At 41.9% G+C, this 15648-nt stretch overlaps 2 protein-coding genes across 4 annotated transcripts in view; one reads left to right on the top strand and one right to left on the bottom strand.

The window, feature by feature from the left end:
- On the bottom strand, positions 1 to 4088 carry CCDC121 (coiled-coil domain containing 121). 3 transcript variants are annotated; one of them, XM_019970500.2, is made up of 2 exons: positions 3437 to 4088; positions 1 to 2642 (listed from the first exon to the last, which is right to left on the bottom strand). In XM_019970500.2, exons 1-2 carry the CDS (start codon positions 3964 to 3966, stop codon positions 1676 to 1678), a joined length of 1497 nt encoding a protein of 498 aa, XP_019826059.2. In that variant the 5' UTR covers positions 3967 to 4088; the 3' UTR covers positions 1 to 1675. The 3 variants fall into 3 exon arrangements, with proteins under 3 accessions (XP_019826059.2, XP_070654214.1, XP_019826060.1); XM_070798113.1 differs by having other exon boundaries at positions 3673 to 3796; XM_019970501.2 differs by having other exon boundaries at positions 3433 to 3569.
- An 18-nt stretch (positions 4089 to 4106) lies between these two features.
- Positions 4107 to 15648, top strand: part of GPN1 (GPN-loop GTPase 1) — a 22792-nt gene continuing 11250 nt past the window's right edge. The window contains exons 1-6 of the mRNA XM_019970505.2: positions 4107 to 4257; positions 4936 to 5029; positions 10286 to 10325; positions 11125 to 11191; positions 12056 to 12093; positions 15425 to 15503. Of these exons, the coding sequence (XP_019826064.1) occupies positions 4147 to 4257; positions 4936 to 5029; positions 10286 to 10325; positions 11125 to 11191; positions 12056 to 12093; positions 15425 to 15503 (429 nt within the window). The 5' untranslated portion in view covers positions 4107 to 4146. The remainder of the gene's footprint in view (positions 4258 to 4935; positions 5030 to 10285; positions 10326 to 11124; positions 11192 to 12055; positions 12094 to 15424; positions 15504 to 15648) is intronic.

Here is a 15648-nt window from a genome sequence, read left to right as displayed (position 1 = left end):
ATCACTGGGTAATCTTTAATTTTTTATTTTCAATAAAAAATTAGGAACCAAGACATTACACATTTAACAGCAAAGTTGTTAAAGCTAGAAGTAAAGGCACATGGAGGCAGAATCCTTTTCTGAATCTAAGTACAAGAATTCATTTTACATATGAATGAAACTGAAAACTGGGAAAATCATTCTGAAGGTTTTCATCACTGACAGTTTCTTAAAAACATAAAGTTGATTCTATTTTTTCATAAGGGAGTAATGTTAAAATATGAAGCTATATTTCTACCAGGATTCAGCATTCAAAGAAATCCCCGATCTGATCATTAGTATGTCCTAAGTGCCAAAAATGTAACTATCCTACAAGTCTAAACTAATTTAAAATACTATTCCTAGTTCAATTGAAGGGGCATAGATGTAGGATACACATGACCTAAAGCTAAAGTGCTCTTTCTATTAAAACCAGTCATCTTTGTAATCTTAGAATTTGAGGATATTGCTAGGGAACAAGATGGCAAAAGAATCTTCAAAAAGTTCTCCAAATATATGATCACTTTCTTTTGATACATTTTTCTAAAACAGGCAGAAGCAGTCAGTCATCTCACAGGTTAATGGTATTTCTCCACAGAAAACGGACTATACTGTGCCCTCTACCCTTCCTTCACAGAGTTTGATGGTATAAGTGAAAGTGTTAGTCGCTTAGTCATGTCTGACTCTTTGTGACTCCATGGATTAGAGCCTGCCAGGCTCCTCTGTTCATGGAATTCTCCACGCAAGAATACTGGAGTGGGTTGCCATGCCCTTCTCCAGGGGATCTTCTCAACCCAGGAATTGAACGCGGGTCTCCTGCATTACAGGCAGATTCTTTACCATCTGAGCCACCTTCGTAAAGAATCTGCTTGCAAGCAGGAGACCAGGTTCGATCCCTGGTCAAGAAGATCCCCTAGAGAAGGGAATGGCTACCCAATCCTTGCCTGGAGAATTTCACGGACAGAGGAGCCTGGCGGGCTACAGTCCATGGGGTCACAAAGTGTCAGATACCACTGAGAAACTAACATCCCACAGTTTACGCAAAGTTAAAATTGTACGGGCTGAGCATCAGACAGCAGGTCATCCTGTTTACACTTGCTGTTATTAATCTTTCAATCATGAGAAAACTACAGAAGCAGCTACTTGATCACTAGCACAGACTTTATAAAGAAGCTTGAAAACATCGCACATGTGTGCTAAGGTGGCCAAAGAAGGGAGGATACATGGACATTGATTGTTTACAGAGCACAAAGCAGAATCTAACAATCTGAAATGCTATTCCTCAGGGGTTTCTTTTTCTGTAAAGAAACCTAACTTAGCTAGGTGGAACACACCACACAACTGTTCCTCTGTCACTTTCTCAAGGTGTTTTCCTGAGGTGTTTTCACAGGTGGAATTTTGGCAAATGTTACTGGGTTATCTGGAGGTATAAGGAACAGCCCAGTTATTACCAGGAGCTAATTAAAGAAAAACCTAACTTAACGGGAAGCCAGTGCTACCAATAATCTAGCAGTACTGGTAGAGAAAAACACCTAATCCTTCACATTAACACATTATAATGGGTATTTTACTATAGCAACCTGAGATCTCAAAGCCTTCCTAACCAGGGTTATGTTATATAGCACCTAAGAACCCTTGCTTCAGTCTTGACTTAGTGTTATTTTAGAAATTTCTTTGGATGCACCTTTGATTTGGTGCCTAGGGCAGGGTTCCTTGTGGTCTTTGGAGAACCCTGTCCATTTGGGCACCGATTACGCCTTTCTTGCAGCTGGTGCCTCCCTCGCCTTAAGCACTCCACGTACCAGTGCTCCTGCTGCAGCAGCTGCTGCTTCTTTTTTAATTGGCTGTGAGTATCCTCCAACTGATGGCATTTCTGAACTAGCTCTGGAAGTTCCTTCTGTAACTGTTGGTGCTGTCTGTTGATGTTACTGTGGAACTCAGAAACGTGCTGCTTTGCTGCCTTCTCCAAGGCCTGGTTCTTGCTTTTCAGCTCCTTTGTTAGCTTCTTTCCCGACTGCCTTGCCTCTAGCTCACTCAGCTGTGCCTCCAGTAATGCTTTGTCCTGGAAGAACTGGACGAGCATCGCCTGTTTCTTTGCAGCTGTCTCATCGTGGGTCTTCTTTATCTCCTGCTGAAGTTTCTCAATTTCTCTGTCCTGTTTTTCCTTTATCACTGAAATGTCCCTCATTGCCTCCAACTGCTTATTCAAATTGGATAGAGTGTTTTCCTTCTCCAAGAGCTCTCTTTTAAGCGCTGAATTTTTGTTAGCATATTTGGAGGTTAATTCTTGTTTTCTTTGTTCAATCTTCCTGCTTTGTTGTAGATAGTAGTTCCACAGCTTCTCGGTTCTCTGTCTAGACTCCTCTGTTTGCTTGGTCAGGTATTCCTGAAAGAACTGGTTTTCCTTCTGTATGTGATCTTTTTCCTCCAGTAGCTGCCGGGTTTCCACCACTAAGGGCTCTAGCCGAGTTTGAGTTTCTTTGATTGCTTTGTCCAGCTTCATCATTTCCATTACTGCTCTTCCCTTAAACCTCTTCTCAACCCTTGTTAGCTTCTCTGGCTTGAGAAAAGTATTTATGAAATTAACATCTGGTTGAAGGGAATTACTGGTGTCCTCAGCCAATCTGAAAGAAGAACAAAGGAGACATTTGCTCATGTTTTTCATGAGAAATTAGAAAATAATTTTTAAAATGCACACTTGTACTGTAAATCATATCTCAAGTATTTGGGAGGACAAATTGATGTCCCTCACACAAGGTAAGTGGGTAGGAGTGGTGGGGGAAGAGTGGTAGAACTAGGGGTGAAAACAAGGGAGTGTAATTTACAACTGACATGTCTTCGCTGCAACCCTGAGAGGTAGTATCTCCAGCTTAAAGAGGAGAAAACAGGTTCAGAGAATTGAAGTGACTTCACTACAATGTACACCCCCAGAAATTCCTAGTTTCTCTGAACTAGTCTCTGCGGATCTCGGTGTGGCCCAGCAACTCTGGGGCAAGGATCCTGCCAGGGTCCGGAGTCCTGCAGTCCTAAGCCGTATAACGTCCTCAGCTGATGGCCAGCCCTCAGTTCAGTTCAGTTCAGTCGCTCAGTCTTGTGGGACTCTCTGCGACCCCATGGACTGCAGCACGCCAGGCCTCCCTGTCCATCATCAGCTCCCGGAGTTTACTGAAACTCATGTCCATTGAGTCGGTGTCCAACCTCTGTCGTCCCCTTCTGCCTTCACAAGTTAACTCCGCGAGTGTACAATGTACAACAGAGCCTGGGTGTAAAACCCACATCTCACAGCTTATTGAACACTACAGCCACTCCAAAGGGCCATTGGAGCCAACTGGGTGACGGAGGAATACACGCCTCAGCTCTTCAGCTTTCCGGGTGCCAAGGGAGCTAGGGTGGAGGGAGGTGCCCCTTCAGTACCTACTTGACAAACTTGTCAGCCGACTGTTTTCCCCCGGTGTCACGGTTCTGTCCCTTTCGGGAGACCATCAGCGAGCGAGAGCTATTTTGGGGGGCCGGCAACACGCGGAAATAGCGTGTCATTACGGGGGTTGTCCCCAGTTTCTCCGAACTAGGCTCTGCGGATCTCGGCGTGGCCCAGCAACGCTGGGGCTCGCATCCTGTCAGGGTTCCCTGTCGTGCAGTCCTAAGCCGCCTAACCTCCTCGACTGACGGAAGAGCTCTGACGGCCGCTTCTCCAGAGGCTCGGTTCCCAGCTCCCCGGGGGCTGACAGGAAAACGCACTCTCTTCACTAACGTAGCGCGGGAATCCCTGGTCGTCCCTGGGGTCCCTGGTGGACCCTGGGGTCTCTGATTGTCCTGCCCGCCCGGGGTCCAGAGCTTTGACCTTCCCAGGCCCTGCCCGACGACCGTGAGCAGCTCTTTGGTTGGCCTTTTCCAGCCGTCCTCCCAGTGCCTCCACTTCCCCGACGGGGTCCCTAGTTGGGCCCCCATCCGGGTCGCGACGGACAGAAAAAGGTGCACGCCTCGCCCCTTGGCCCTGCCCTTTCTGGCCGGTTGGGTTGGATTCGATTGGTTTTGTTGGGTTCTAGTCTCATTCAGAATCCGGAAAGTCGCGGGTGTCTCTCTAGCAAGTAGCGTCTCTATTGTCTAGTGGGCGGAGCCAGGGACAAGATGGCCGCGCCCGCATCTGCCACGGAATCTCAAGCATCAGGGGGTCCTCGGCCCCCCGCGTGTCTGTTGGTGTTGGGAATGGCGGGGTCTGGGAAAACCACCTTTGTACAGGTGACCTACATGGCGCGGGCGTAGTCGGGGCGCGCGAGAAGTTGTCTGTGGTGGGAGTAAGGCCAGGGGAAAAAGGGAGGGAGGTCTCTCTGGGGAGTTGGAAGGAACCGATGCCTGCTTTCAGGGACATACCGGCAACTCCGGTTTCTTTCTCCGGGAAGCCTTCTCAGATCCTAACCTGGGTTCATTTAGACTCTTCTACGCACCCTCAGTGCCGATTTGGTACGACTGTAGTTGGTTTAGGAATTGTCATGTTATTGCCAACTCCACAAGGCAGAGGCTTAAAGGAATTCTGGCGGTTAATAGAGAGCTGCGTTTCTAAAGTGTAGATTTCTAAAGAATTCTTTCTGGGATGCCTGCAATGTTTCAGGCACTGGGGATACGGCAGAAATGACAAAGTTCCCGCTTAGGTGGAGCTACTATTTTGGCGGGGAGATAGAAACCCCACCCCCGCTCCAAGTTAAGTGATGGAGTGTAGAGGAGACTCTTGGATGTGTGACGAAGAAAGGTAGCATTTCAACTGAGAGTGAATGTTGTAGGTGGAGATCAGAGACGAATAAGGTAGAGGGAAATGGAAGTACAATTCTTCTGGTAAGTTGGATAAAGGAGAGGAAGTTCACTCTTGTCCCTTTGTCCTGCTCTTGGTCTCAGTCTATCCCTCTCTCCATGTCACTGCAGAGGCTCACAGGATATCTGCATAGTCAAGGGTGTCCACCTTATGTGATCAACCTGGACCCAGCTGTGCATGAAGTTCCCTTTCCTGCCAATATTGGTGAGTAAACTCTGCCAGAACTTGTGTAAAATTTCTTAGAGAATGGGAAGCTGTCAACCTATCCTACCCATCTTCAATACTTTCATTTTTAATGTTTTCTAAACTGCCTGATTTCATTTCCCTTAGATTTGCTAGTATCCTGAAACAGCCTTTTTCCTAGTTACCATTTTTTCCTTTGTTTACTCCCTCCCCTTCCTTGTTATTGTTGTTCAGTCCTTCAGTTGCTCAGTCGTGTCCAACTCTTTTAGACCCTATAGACTGCAGCACGCCAGGCTTTCCTATCCTTCACCATCTACTGGAATTTGCTCAAATTCATGTCCATTGAGTCAGTGTTACCATCCAACCATCTCACCCTCTGTTGTCCCCTTTTCCTCCTGCCTTCAATCTTTCCCAGCATCAGGATCTTCTCAAATGAGTTGGCTTTTCCCATCAGGTGGCTAAAGTATTGAAGTTTCAGCTTCAGCATCAGTCCTTCCAGTGAATATTCAGGGTTGATTTCCTCTAGGGTTGACTGCTTTGATCTCCTTTCTGTCCAAGGGACTCTCAAGAGTCTTCTCCAGCACCAGGTTTGAAAGCATCAATTCTTTGGTGCTTAGCCTTCTCTGTGGTCCAACTCTCACATCCGTACATGACTACTGGAAAAATCATAGCTTTATATGGACCTTTGTCTGCAAAGCAATGCCTCAGCTTTTTAATATGTTGTCTAGGTTTATCATAGCTTTTCTTCCAGGGAGCAAGTGTCTTTTAATTTCATGGCTGCAGTCATCATCTGCAGTGATTTTGGAGCCCAAGAAAATAAAGTTTGTCACTGTTTCCATTGTTTCCCCATCTATTTGCTGTGAAGTGATGGGACCAGATGCCATTAGTTTCTGAATGTTGAGTTTTAAGCCAGCCTTTTCACTGTCCTCTTTCACCTTCATCAAGAGACTCTTTAGTTCCTCTTTGCTTTCTGCCATTAGAGTGGTGTTATCTGCATATCTGAGGTTATTGATATTTTTCCTAGCAATCTTGATTCCAGCTTGAGCTTCATCCAGCCCAGTATTTCTCATGATGTACTCTGCATCTAAGTTAAATAAGCAGGGTGACAATATACAGCCTTGATGTACTTCTTTCCCAATTTGGAACCAGTCTGTTGTCCCATGTTCAGTTCTAAATGTTGCTTCTTGACCTGCATACAGGTTTCTCAGGAGGCAGGTAAAGTGGTCTGGTATTCCCATCTCTTTAAGAATTTTCCAGTTTGTTGTGATCCACACAATCAAAAGTTTTAGCATAGTCAATGAAGCAGAAGTAAGTGTTTTTCTGGAGTTCCCTTACTTTTTCTATGATCCAATGGATGTTGGCAATTTGATTCTGGTTCCTCTGCCTTTTCTAAATCTAGCTTGTACATCTTGAAGTTCTGGTTCCATACTGTTAAAGCCTAGCTTGAAGCCTTGCTAGCATGTGAAATCAGTGCAATTGTGTGGTAGTTTGAACATTCTTTGGCATTACCCTTCTCTTTGGGATTGGAATGAAAACTGACCTTTTCCAGTCCTGTGTGCTGAATTTTCTAAATTTGCTGGCATATTGAGTGCAGCACTTTAACAGCAACATCTTTTAGGATTTTCAGTAGCTCAGCTGGAATTCCATCACCTCCACTAGCTTTGTTTGTAGTAATACTTCCTAAGGCCCACTTGACTTCACACTCCAGGATGTCTGGCTCTAGGTGAGTGATCACACCATCATGGTTATCCAGGTCAAGACTCTTTTGTACAGTTCTTCTGTGTATTCTTGCCACCTCTTCTTAATATCTTCTGCTTCTGTTGGTCCATGCCGTTTCTGTTCTTTATTGTGCCCATCTTTGCATGAAATGTTCCTTTGTTATCTCTGATTTTCTTGAAGAGCTCTCTGGTCTTTCCCATTCTATTGTTTTCTTCTATTTCTTTGCATTGTTCACTTAAGAAGGCTTTCTTATCTGTCCTTGTTATTATTTGGAACTTGAGCATTCAGATGGGCATATCTTTCCTTTTCTCCTTTGCCTTTAGCTTCTCTTCTTCTCTCAGCTAGTTGTAAGGCCTCCTCAGACAACCATTTTGCCTTTTTGCATTTCTTGGGGATAGTTTTGATCACCGCCTCCTGTACAGTGTTAGAAACCTCCGTCCATAGTTCTTCTGGCACTCTATCAGATCTAATCCCTTGAATCTATTTGTCACTTCCACTGTATAAGTATAAGGGATTTGATTTAGGTCATACCTGAATGGCCTAGTGCTTTTCCCTACTTTCTTTAAGTCTGAATTTTGCAATAAGGAGTTCATGATCTGAGCCACAGTTGGCTCCCCATCTTGTTTTTATTGACTGTATAGAACTTCTCCATCTTTGCCTGCAAAGAACATAATCAATCTGATTTTGGTATTGACCATCTGGTGATGTCCATGTTTAGAGTTATCGCTTGTGTTTTTGGAAGAGTGTGTTTGCTATGACCAGTGCGTTCTCTTGGCAAAACTCTGTTAGCGTTTGCCCTGCTTCATTTTGTACTCCAAGGTCAAACTTGCCTGATACTCTAGGTATCTCTTGACTTCCTACTTTTGCATTCCAGTCCCCTATAATGAAAAGGACATTTGTGTGTGTGTGTGTGTGTGTGTGTGTGTGTGTGTGTGTGTGTGTGTGTGTGTTCTGGAAGGTCCTGTGGGTCTTCATAGAACCATTCAACTTCGGCTTCTTCGACTTTAGTGGTTGGGGCATAGACTTGGATTACTGTGATATTGAATGGTTTGCCTTGGAAATGAACAGAGATCATTTTTTCATTTTTGAGAATACATCCAAGTACTGCATTTTGTACTCTTTTGTTGACTCTGAGGGCTACTCCACTTCTTTAAGGGATTCTTGCCCACAGTAGTAGATATAATGGTCATCTGAATTAAATTTGCCCATTCCGGTCCATTTTAGTTCACTGATTCCTAAAATGTTGATGTTCACTCTTGCCATATCATGTTTGACCACTTACTATTTACCTTGATTCATGGATCTAATATTCCAGGTTCCTGTGCAATATTGTTCTTCACAGCATTGGACTTTACTTTCACCACCAGACATATCCATATGCTGAGAAAGATTAAAAGCAGGAGGAGAAGGGGACAACAGAGGATTAAGGAAGACCTGGTATTAAGAACCAGAAATCATTATGAGAACAATTTTGGAGAAAAAATGTTTCCATCTTTTCACTTAAAGGCTCAGTTCAGTTCAGTCGCTCAGTCGTGTCCAACTCTTTGTGACCCCATGGACTACAGCTTGCCAGGCTTCCCTGTCCGTCACCAACTCCCCGAGCTTGCTCAAACTCATGTCCATTGAGTCAGTGATGCCATCCAACCATCTCATCCTCTGTCATCCCCTTCTCCTGCCTTCAGTCTTTCCCAGCATCAGGGTCTTTTCCGGTGAGTTGGCTCTTCCCATCAGGTGGCCAAAGTATTGGAGTTTCAGCTTCAGCATCAGTCCTTCCAGTGAATAATCAGGACTGATTTCCTTTAGGATGGACTGGTTGGATTTCCTTGCAGTCCAAAGGATTCTCAAGAATCTTCTCCAACACCATAGTTCAAAAGCATCAATTCTTCGGTGCTCAGCTTTCTTTATAGTCCAACTCTCACATCCATACATGACTACTGGGAAAACCATAACTTTGACTAGAGGGACCTTTGTTGGCAAAGTAATGTCTCTGCTTTTTAATATGCTGTCTAGGTTGGTCATAGCTTTTCTTCCAAGGAGCAGTATTTGTTGGTGTAGGTCTACCAACTGCTGCATAGGTCTAGTTAGATATTACTGAATAAATCAATTTCCTTTTTATTTTGAATTCCATCCAAATAAATTTTTTTCTAGTTCTATTGAGATATAATTGACATACAGCATTGTATATGATTAAGTTGTATAACATAATGGTTTGATTTACAAACCCAGGAAGTGATTATCATAGTAAGTTTCAGTTCAGTTCAGTTGCTCAGTTGTGTCCTACTCTTTGCGACCACATGAACTGCAGCACGCCAGGCCTCCCTGTCCATCGTCAATTCCCAGAGCTTACCCAAACTCATGTCCATTGAGTCGGTGATGCCATCTAACCATCTCATCCTCTGTCATCCCCTTGTCCTCCTGTCGTCAATCTTTCCCAGCACCAGGGTAGTGAACATCTATCGTCTCATATAGATATAAAATTAAAGGAATGCAAAATCTTTTTTCCCTTGTTATGAGAACTCTTAATAGCTTTCACATGTAACATATAGCAGTGCTTGTTACATTTATAATATTGTATATTACATCTCTAGTGTTTATTGGTGTTAGCATTGGAAGTTAATACCTTTTGCCTACCTTCATCCAATTGTTCCCTCCCTCCGCACCCACTTCTGATAACTACAAATCCAGTCTACTTTTTCTGTGTGTTTGTTTGTCTTTCAGTGTAAGTGACCTGCCAAAGTATTATCATTAGTTCCTGGTACACAACATACTAATTTGAAATATCTGTAAACATTTCAGAATGATTGCTATGACAAATCTAGTTAATATCTGTCACCATACAACAGTACTATATTATTATTGACTATATTCCCCACACTGTACATTTCACTCCCATGACTCATTTGTTTTGTAACTGAAAGTTTGTACCTCTTAATCTCCATCACTTATTTCTCTCCCTGACATCCACTCCCCAAGTTAATGCCTTTATAAAAATGTTATCTGCTTTAACTTAGTTACCAGTAAGTGAGGAGTAAAAAATAAGCCTTTTTTCTTGATTTAACTCCCTTTTTCTATATATATGGTCACTGAGAAAGTATTTAAGTTGTATAGAACTTTTCTTTTCATCTCAGACCATCCCTACTGTAACCAGAGAGCTCCTAGCCTAGCCTTCTTCTTGGGTTACTTGGCAGTTATCCTTGGCCATAAGGAAGTAAACCAGTGTGAAGCTGGAGAGGTTACTAAAAGACAGTGCTGAGCATAGAAGCTTCAAAAGCTGGTTTCAGTTTCTTGTTGGGAGGGAAGATACTTCCAGGGTACCTTTTGTCCTCCTAGTCTGTTCCTGAACTTGCTTCTTTTGCTATCACAATCAGTGATCTTAGCTTGAAAATTTAGGAAACAGATTTGAAAAGTGACTTGGATGCTAAGAGAGAAACTGATTTATTTCCTCAGAGGAAGCAGAGATGACTTGAGAGGTCAATTGGCTTAGATATTAAGAGAGTCTCAAATTGTATTGTTTCTTATGTGTTAAATTCCATTTCTTTGTTTTTTTTCCCCTCACAGACATTCGTGATACTGTGAAGTATAAAGAAGTCATGAAACAGTATCCTTTTCCACATCTACTTTGATGTTGGCTCATCCCTGGTTAGTTACTGTCTGTGTATTGTGTAGCTTTGAAAAAATATCTGTGCCTTTCCTTGTGAAGTATACTAGCAAAAGCATTTGATAGCTTTCAAGTAACTTTATAAAGAGGAGGGATGATGAATATGAGGAGAGGCATTGTAGGTGGTTAGACATCCTATTTCAGTTTGTGAGTTCCATTTTATGCCTTTGTCCCAAACTGCAGGATGTTGTGATTAGCACAGAGGATGCACGGCTAGCTGGTGGTGTGCCTGGGTCCACAAGGTAGTATTGCCTTGGATACAGCTGTTGGTCACCATCTCTTTAGACTGGGAAACTCAAAGGTTAGTAAGATCAACTCTAAGTTTTGGGTTGGTCAACTCTTAGTACATTGCCCATAAAATGTGTACTTTCCCTTTAGGTCCTACTGAGTAGGAAGACTGACTCCAATCCTCAGGTGACTTGAAGAGTGAGAATCAGAGCAAGGAGTGGTACATAGACGGTCTTCATGGCTAATACTCTCAGGCTGTCAATGCCTGAAATGTCTGTCCATTCCATTTGGCCCCATTTTATGTGGCCATTTTTAAACAATAAATGAATGAGGTAGACATCAATAATGAATGTTTCCCTATGAGGTTAAGATTGTGTGGTTCATTCTAGTCAATGGAACACTAATGTTATGCTGGGTTTGTATGTGTGTGTGTGTGTGTGATTGTCAAGATAATAAACTTTATCATCTAAATTGATCTATAAGCAATTTAAATCCTTAACTTAATGTCTAGGTATGGACTTGGACCTAATGGTGGCATAGTGACCTCACTCAATCTCTTTGCTACCAGATTTGATCAGGTATATCTGTCTCTATTTACATAGACATGGCTGTGTTAAAACTTGTGACTCTTAAATGCCTTAGCTTGATCACATCGGGAAAGAAGGGCAATCCATCTGGATGTCCATATAGAACATAAGGAGGCATTTTGGTGGACAGAGAAGTAGGCAATGTGAGGATGATCAACATGGCGAGAGACTTCACACTGAATGTTTGTGGCAGCCAACAAAGCAGACACCTAAGAGGCTTGAGTTCTTTTGCTCTTTCTCTTTTTTTTTTTTTGGCCATGTGGCTTGCAGGATCTTAGTTCCCCAACCAGGGATTGAATCCTGGGTCTTTGGCATTGAAAACACAGAGTCCTAACCACTGGACCTCCATGGAATCCCCCTGGGTTCTATTCTTCATCTGTGCAGTTTTACCCCAAGGATGGGTTGGAGGGATGGGGAGTGGGAAGGTCTGCCAGGCAGAGAATGGAATGATTATGGGGCTTTTCACTTGCAGCAGATAGTTGTCATCTGTTAGCTTTTCTCTGTCACATTCCACTTCCTTAAGAGAGTTTTGCATCACTATTTTTTTTTTAACCTCGGTTTCACTCAGTGAGACAAGCTGTTAACACTTTACCAAAGCACCAGGAAAGAGACTTGGTACTGACAGATCAAGTCTTCAGCTCCTCAGGCCCTTGCCCTGTGCTCCAGGGTGTTGTGGTGCTGCAGGTGTGGCTTTGTTTTTTTAGTTCCATGAGCATGTTAGTTGGTGTCCTCAGATGCAGAACATAGAGATTCAGTTGTTAATGGTGCCTGTGAGGTGGGCCACTCTGGACAGGGCCCTGTAATTTTTTTTTGTTGAACTTGGATCTTGTTGTAATTGACATCTTTCTCCTTTAGGTGATGAAATTTATTGAGAAGGCCCAGAACATGTCTAAGTAAGTGATTTCAGTCTAATGCCTATTTATTACTCTGTGGTAGATGTGTTTCTAGGTTTTTTTGAAAGATTTTGGGATACTATCAAGTTTTGAAAGAGTGAAGTTTGAGATGAAACCATGACAAGTGAAAAAACTGTGGGCAAGAAGACCAGTCATTGAGATGCTCTACAGTGTGGAGCTCAGTTTAATAGAATCCCACCCCCAATCACTTTGGAATATGGTTCTGGCTTCTTAGGAGATATCTTTAGAATTTGAGTCAACTTACTTGTTCAGTTGCCTTCTCTTGCTTGTTGGCATTAAAGTGTCTGAAATACCGTTCTAATCCTTGATTAAAGTAATATAATTCACATGATTCAGAGAGACTATTTTTTAACTAAAAAGTATTTAAAAATAAAATAGAGTAGTATTCTTATTATCATTGTCTGTGATTAACTGTTGTTAAATTTTTAATAGGTTTGCTTTTTTAAAAGAAAGGAAGATAATTTGTTTTTGTAAAGAGTATAGATATTACTGTGACTATTTCATACCATGCATAGATTTAAAATAGGAAGCTATCACCCTTCTTATCATTAGAAATAACAATCATTTTTATCATTATTGCTACTATGAGGATATAGTAGCAGTGATTTATCATCCCAGGTGTTTCTGTTTATATGTACATAGATAGAAGGATGGCTGGATAAGGTGTTTTTACAAAAAAAGGATCATATAGGAGTAGGTTTTCTTTTAAAGTAATAGCTTTATTACAGTATGAATTCACAGACCATGAAGTACACTCTTTAAAAGTATACAGTTTAGTGGTTTTTGGTATATTCACAAAGTTGTGCATTGATCATAATCACCTGATTTCAAAACATTTTCATCTCCAAAAGAACCCCATTCTCATTAACATTCATTCTATTCCCTGTTCCTCCAAGCTCCTGGTGGCTGCAGGCACCATTTTACAACATACATGCATTGAGGGTTCCATTTTCTATACATACTTATCAGTACTTACTACTGTTTTTGATTAGAGCCATCTTAGTGGGTATGAAGTGGTGTCACATTGTGTTTATGGTATGTATTTCCTAAATGATTAATGATGTTGAGCATCTTTTAATGTACTTCTTAGCCATTGGTATATATTTGGAGAAATGGCTATTCGAATTTTTTGCCTTTTTTTTTTTTTTAATAAATTTCCAGTACACATTATAATTTAATGTCTGTGTACACTGCAGAGTGATCACCCCCAAAGGCCAGCTATCATCTGTCACCATAGTTGATCCCTTTCACCGCTTTGATCCACCCACAACCCCTTTTCCCTCTGGTAACCACTGATTTGTTCTCTATCTGTGAACTTGCTTTTGGTTGGTTTTCTTTTCTCTTTGTTTCATTCTTTCTCTCCTTTTCCCAGATTATTCCACTTACGAGTGAAATTGTACAGTAGTTGTCTTTTTGCTTCTGATTTGTTTTACTTAGCATCATCCATGTTGTCACAAATGGCAGGGTTTCATTCTTTTTGTATGGCTAAATAGTTTTCTACTATGTGTATACCACGTCTTCTTTATCCATTCATCCATCGGTGAACACTTAAGTTGCTTCTGGGTCTTGGGTGTTGTACATAGTGCTGCAATGAACATACGGGTGTGTATATTTTTTCTAATTAGTGTTTTTATATTCTTTGGATAAATACCCAGAAGTGGAATTCCTGAATCATATATGGTAGCTCTACCCTTCAGTTTTTGAGGAATCTTCCTACTGTTTTTCATAGTGGCTGTACCAGTTTATACTCCCACTAACAGTGTACAAGTGTTTCTTTTTTTGTACATTTGCTTCAACACTTGTTATTTGTTATGTATTCGATAAGTAAGAGCTGTTCTAACAAATGTGAGGTGACATTTCACTGTGGTTTTGATTTGCATTTCCTTAGTAATTAGTGATGTTGAACATCTTTTTCATGTGCCGATTGACTATCTGTGTATCTTCTTTGGAGAAATGTCTACATATTAGATCCTCTCTCATTTATGAATCATGTTGTTTTGTGAATTGTATGTGTTCTTTATGTATTTTGGATACCAATCCCTAATCAGATGTGATTTGCAAATATTTTCTGCTGTTCAGTAGGTTGCCTTTGGGTTTTTTTTTTTAGCCATGTCCAGTGACTTGTGGGATCTTAGTTCCCCAGCCAGGTATTGAACCCTGGGCCACCACAGTGAAAGTGCCAAGTCCTAACCACAGGACCACCAGAGAATTCCCACCTTTTAGTTTTGATGATGTTTTCCTTTGCTGTGCAGAAGCTTTTTCATTTGTAGTCTCATCTTTTATTTTTGCTCTTGATTTCCTTGCCTTTGGTGTCCAATCCCCAAAAACTTCACTAAGACAGATGGCAGTGAGGCTACTGCCTCTGTTTTCTTTCAGGTGTTACATTCTAGTTTTTCATATATTTTGAGTTAATTTTTGTATGTGGAGTGGTCTGGTTTCATTCTCTTGCATATGACTGATTTTCCCAACACCATTTCTTGAAGAGACTTCCCTTTCTCCATTGTATATTCTTGGCTCCTTTGTTGTCAGTTAATTGTCCGTGTATGAGTGAATCTTTGTTCTTTTTTACAAACAGCTTTATTGAGATATAGTTCATGTGCCATACAGTTTACCCATTTTAATTGTGCAATTCTGTGGCTTTTATGGTAGTTATAGAATTGTACAGCCATCACCACAAGTTTAGAACACTGCATCCCCTCAAGAAGAGACCCTCTTCTTTAGTTACCACCTTCTTTTTCTCTTCTTCCCTTTCCTCCATTTTCCTCCAAACCCACCGCTAAGTAAACAGGTTTCCCAAGAGATTTACATACTGGTTTTGCTTCCTGGTGGCACAGAGGTTAAAGCGTCTGCCTGCAATGTGGGAGACCTGGGTTTGATCCCTGGGTTGGGAAGATCCCCTGGAGAAGGAAATGGCAACCCATTCCAGTATTCTTGCTTGGAGAATCCCATGGATGGAGGAGCTTGGTGGGCTACAGTCCACGGGTCGCAAAGAGTCAGACACGACTGAACGACTTCACTTTTACTTTGCTTATCTCTCATTTTTAATGCAGTGTGTTTCTAAAACTGTCAGTTTCCTCTATGACTGTTTGCAGCACTGATATATTGCTGCTCTTGCCAATGAACCTGAACACTGGACACTGACCAAAGCCTGGGGGAATGTGGTCTTCACTTTAATGGCAATGGGAAGATGTGAGACTTGGCATGGGAGGTTATTTCTTGTCTTAAATGCCCAGATGTTACTGTTTTGTGGTCTGGAATATCTTTCAGAATGCACAAGTAAAAACTTCTTTTATGACCTTTTTTGACACAGGTATGTCTTGATTGACACACCTGGACAGATTGAGGTATTCACATGGTCAGCTTCTGGGACAATTATCACTGAGGCCCTGGTGAGTATTCTAGGACTTGTTACTGAGGGTTAAGTAGAGAGCCAGACAGAAAAACTTCATCGTTCTGCCTGGGAACTTACGTGGGATAGAGTCATAGAGCTCTGCACACCCTCCTAGAGTGGTTCTTCCTCTCCACAGAGGGTAG

This window comes from Bos indicus, chromosome 11 (genome assembly GCF_029378745.1).
Source record: "Bos indicus isolate NIAB-ARS_2022 breed Sahiwal x Tharparkar chromosome 11, NIAB-ARS_B.indTharparkar_mat_pri_1.0, whole genome shotgun sequence".
Classification (NCBI taxonomy): Eukaryota; Metazoa; Chordata; class Mammalia; order Artiodactyla; family Bovidae; genus Bos; species Bos indicus.
The sequence above is the reverse complement of the archived record's forward strand: the minus strand, read 5'-3'. Positions and strand labels throughout refer to the sequence as shown.

What these genes read in the sequence shown, in the direction of transcription:
- CCDC121 (XM_019970500.2), bottom strand. Translation starts at nt 3,966, where the DNA reads ATGGGGGCCCAACTAGGGACCCCGTCGGGGAAGTGGAGGCACTGGGAG. An exon ending in TCGGCTGACAAGTTTGTCAA is followed by an intron (nt 2,643 to 3,436) that starts GTAGGTACTGAA and finishes TTCTTCTTTCAG; the next exon opens with ATTGGCTGAGGACACCAGTA.